This window comes from Dunckerocampus dactyliophorus, chromosome 14 (genome assembly GCF_027744805.1).
Source record: "Dunckerocampus dactyliophorus isolate RoL2022-P2 chromosome 14, RoL_Ddac_1.1, whole genome shotgun sequence".
Classification (NCBI taxonomy): domain Eukaryota; kingdom Metazoa; phylum Chordata; class Actinopteri; order Syngnathiformes; family Syngnathidae; genus Dunckerocampus; species Dunckerocampus dactyliophorus.
Genome location: NC_072832.1, coordinates 22,404,456 through 22,408,898, shown reverse-complemented (window position 1 = coordinate 22,408,898; position 4,443 = coordinate 22,404,456). Strand labels below are relative to the sequence as shown.

The 4,443-nt window shown below is 44.4% G+C and overlaps 1 protein-coding gene across 4 annotated transcripts; it reads right to left on the bottom strand.

Moving 5' to 3' along the window:
• prdm8 (PR domain containing 8) lies at positions 1–4,443 on the bottom strand. 4 transcript variants are annotated; one of them, XM_054798793.1, is made up of 5 exons: positions 4,278–4,359; positions 3,874–3,941; positions 3,535–3,754; positions 3,224–3,452; positions 1–1,854 (listed from the first exon to the last, which is right to left on the bottom strand). In XM_054798793.1, the coding sequence occupies exons 3-5, from the start codon at positions 3,745–3,747 to the stop codon at positions 806–808; spliced, it is 1,491 nt and encodes a 496-aa protein (XP_054654768.1). In that variant the 5' UTR covers positions 3,748–3,754; positions 3,874–3,941; positions 4,278–4,359; the 3' UTR covers positions 1–805. The 4 variants fall into 4 exon arrangements, with proteins under 4 accessions (XP_054654768.1, XP_054654766.1, XP_054654767.1 ...); XM_054798791.1 differs by lacking the exon at positions 3,874–3,941 and having other exon boundaries at positions 4,278–4,415; XM_054798792.1 differs by having other exon boundaries at positions 3,874–4,414.

Sequence of the window (4,443 nt, the reverse complement as noted above, 5' to 3'; positions counted from 1 at the left end):
TTTACTTTTATTGAAGATCCTTGTTGGTGAAGACAGTGAAGGAGCAGGGGAGGGGACACCATCTCCGTACTTGATGATGAATTATTTCTTGAATTGAATAGTGTTTCTCACGTTCTTCATCAAATTACTGGCACTCACAACTTTCTTTGGGCACATGGCAGGTTATTTAACAGTCACACTGTTGTGAGGATGCAGTGCATGGTAAACTGACTAGTTTGTTACTCCCAATATTGTATGATAACCGAGACAGTGTACAAGAATCAGAGCAAAATTTGGGCTAAAATTTTCTTTGAAAACCAAGTTATTAAAAAACTGACTGCACAATACAATAATGTACAGCAGGTATACCCAATATTGTTAGAACAATGGGATTTGTTCCGATTCTTTATAAATTTTCATCCAGTTTTCATCATGGTGTTTCAAATGATGAAAAAAAACACTCAAAGCATATTTCATGTTGACATGTTTAGATCTGTAAATGTGCAAACACACTCCATGGCCATGTACAGTACAAAGAGGATAAATAAGCAGATGGCTTCAAGATGTGCGTGACAATCAGGAGCTGTCCTCAACATCTCTTCATCTATTTTCCACCATCCTGAGGTCCTTAAGGCACAAAAAACAACACACAGAGGCCTGAAGGACAGAGAGGTTGCGAGGTCAGTCATGTACCTTTGCCGCCCCCTAGTGGACATGCTGTGTTGGCTATTTTATAACAGCTACTACATTCACTGTTAAATCCAGGATCTAAGCCTATTAAATACAGAAGCTTTATTTACTGAATGAATACATTTTTCTTCTGTCATCAGTTATGTGACGTCATGTGTCTGGACAGGTGGTGGCGCTCTCTGAAGTATTCGTGGCAGATGGGGCAGGTGAGCTTCTCCTCCCTCCTCCTCCTCACCTGGGACTCGGCGGCGAACTCCTTCTTGTGGTGGGAGCGCATGTGGAAGACAAGGTCGGATGTCATGCGGAAAGACAAGTTGCACTTGGCGCACCAGTTCTGTACCGACACACCGAATGAGGTGAAGGTGGGAGGGAGGACGGTGAGCGCCGAGGTTGACTGGACCTGAGAGGTTCTTGACCAGTGCTCCGGTGTGTAATGGAAGGGTGACGACAATGTGTGCATGTCATTGCTCAGGATGCTGGGCGCCATCAGCGTGTTATATCCTGATACGGTCCTGGAGGCGAAGACCTCGCTCATCTCCTCCACACCAATAGAGGGCCCTGTTGTTACACCACCATGATGCAGTCCGCCTGCAGCGATCCTTTTACTGGGTTTACAAAAAGCACTTTTCTGTTCCCGATTGTTTGACTGGACCAAAGAAAAAGCACTGCTGCTGCTCGAGCGCAAGCCAGAGCTCTCCCCTGTCTCCGAGTCCACAAGCCTGCCGTGTGTAAAAGTCCATTTGGCTTCCATCGCCTCTCCAAAAGTCACATTTTTACATCCCAAATCATCCAGCTTGGTCACGTCCGCTTTTATCTTAATGTCTGTGTCAGATGCACCTCCTCCAGCCTCGTCCTGGCTTCTCCCCAACTGTGTGATGTTATCATCATTTGAAATGTTGATTTTTTCCAACAAGACAGTCTTCTGCAATTTGAGGGGGAGGCTGTCCTGGTATTTTCGTTTCAAAGCGAGGACGTCTGCGTCGCCACTGCTGCCGGGTTGTTTGTGTTCCAAATCTCTGGCGATGTTGTGGAAATCTGTGACACGATGCGGCCTCTTGAGCTCCACGTGCTTTTGTTCGTAAACGCTCCAGGTGTCACTCTTTATTTGGGCACACAAGAAGCGGCAATGGGCCAGGAATGGATATTCATTCTTGAAGACCTGCTCACACCTAGCACATCTGAACTCTGGAAAACACAGATATAGAGATTAAAAACACAGAAATTGCATTTTTATCAGACACTGATGACTGGATGCTGATTACGTGTGCTCATCTTCTGGTGACGCCATGACATCATTGCTGTTCTGTCCACACTATACCGTAGACCAAGGTTTTTCAAAGTGTGGCACAGTGAGCCTCCCCTTATGCAGTTGGGGCCTCTACTTCTGGAGAATATTTGGTAGAGTTTTCTGTTCACCCCAGATTATGTTTATCCTTTCACTGCAGGTAATTCCCACCACAATTCGGCCCTGTAACTGCCAGAGATTGAACCCGGATCTGCCAATCCAAATGAGACTTGAGCAGAGGGAGCCCAACATTATAGTGATCTAATGTGTCTTATTTATTATGTCTTATGTAAAACTAAAATATGCACTTTAGAACTCAGAAGAATAACGTCATCAAAACTTACCTTTATGCATTCCCACATAGTATCAGCATTTGAGACCAAATATGAGGTGAAAGAAAACGGTAAAAATACAGTAGTAGTCTATCTGTGCAGCGTGGGAGAAAGTTAGCGCACACACAATGGTGCGTTCAAGGACCATTGAACAAAGTGGGACTGGTCGCCACTCGCAACAAACAACATATACATACAAAAAGTGAGATTTGTAATTGAATATTATTTTTTAAATGAAATACTGGCCCATATTTCCAAAATTGATACGCATTTACATCAAATGTAATGTAGTTATTTAAAAGTGTATTTTTTTTATCATTGCACTGAAAAGCTTTCGCGGCCCGGTTCAGCCCTGCCCAAGGACTAGTACCGGGCCACGGCCCGGTGGTTGGGGACCCGTGCTTTAAGGCATTCGGGAGTGAGGTTTCTCAATGTACAACATACCCTTTACTAGTGTAACCTGTCTGGTCAAGCCCTGCGCACATCCAGGGATCGAACAACTGTCCATCAAATGAGTGGTCAAATGGATTTCCAGCATGGCTCTTATGATGTCAGGGAGTGAGGTCTGTTTACTAACGTTCCTGTTACTGATGTAACCTGTCTGGTTTGCTCCTGAGCATGCCTGGGGCTCGAACCACGGTCCACCAAATAAGGGATGAGAGCGCTAGACATCGAGCTAAAAGCCTGAGCTAGTCCACTCAATGTCCAGTGCAACTTTTAAGATGTCAGGTAGCGAGGGTTAAAATGAAATTAACATTTTGCTCTTTGTTTCATTAGTTGAGAAATGTAATTCTATGACTGATATTTCCTTAGAAATGTTACTGTATGTGAATGCTTTACTAATGCCATGCAATCATCTAAATATATAAATATATATATAATACATAAATATATATTATACTTATATAATATATATTTTAAAACTCCTCTATCTCACCTTTACTTGTGCCTCTGCTCATGTCTGTAAAGCCCAGAAGGTGACAAAGCTCCTGGTCGTACCACACCAGGAGTTCCTCCTCCTGTTCGACGTCTCTAGTGGTCCTCACATAGAGCTGACCTCCTTTGAGGAAGGCCTCGGTGTTCTGCTCCTCTTTATTGCGCGCAGCCTGCACCAGTCGCAGCCAAGACAGCACCAACGCCGAATTACGCATGGCCTCTGGGTCCACCTGTTGGCAGGGTTGCGTAAACACACATCATCCCAAATTCATACTAGCTTTGGTGGTTTTTGTTTTTTTAAATTCAACTCACGCTAAAGACGCATGATTTGGCTTTCCTGTCGCTGGATTTCTGCGCAATAAAGGCGATGGTGTCGTAAAAAGTGTGTTGAAGAATGCACGGACCGAAGCAGGTTCCTGCGGGTATACTGCGCGTCACCACCACGCTGGTATGGAGCTCAGCTGGATGTTGCACGATTCTGCTGTCAACTGTCCACATGGACCGAGGCAGAAAGGCGTAATCCATCGTTAAACTACAAAAATTCAAAACATGAGTCATTATTGAATTACTGAACACTGTGGTATTGAAAATTAAAGAGTAAAGCACATACATATTAATAAAAAAAACACACATTTTTATGCATGCACATACCCGCAATTGCGTTATTCAGTCGTATTATCATGCTTTGGGCTGGTGTACAGCGCCGATCCTATCCGCATCTGTGCATGACAATGCTCAAAAAGCCTCCAGTGATAATATGTGTGCATTTTTCTCCTCATATGTTGCGTGTCAACACTCAAACAAGCACAGCAGAAGCAGACGGAATGATTTCTAACGTCCTTTGTCTCAGTTTTTCACTCCGTTTCTTCTTTTGTTTCCCCCATCTGCCGTCAACTGTCTCCTCTCTATTGCGTATTAAGTTAAATTGCAGCCCCCCTCCCGCCAAAAAAAGATAAAAATGCAAGATGCTGAGTATACATAATGCAAAAAATATACAACAGTAGTAAGTGTCTGTGGAAAAAAAAAGTGCAGATGGTTTTGCGTTGTCGACTCACCTGCTGGACATGGGGGTGTTTTTTCAGCAGGCTGTGTAACGATGTGATGTTCCCCCGTGGTCCCACGTCGAGCAACTTATCCGTCTGAGCGTTCATGTGCACTGACGCCCCTGCAAGCTCCTCCACTCACACTTATCACGGTCATGAGAGCCACTGATGCGTGGGG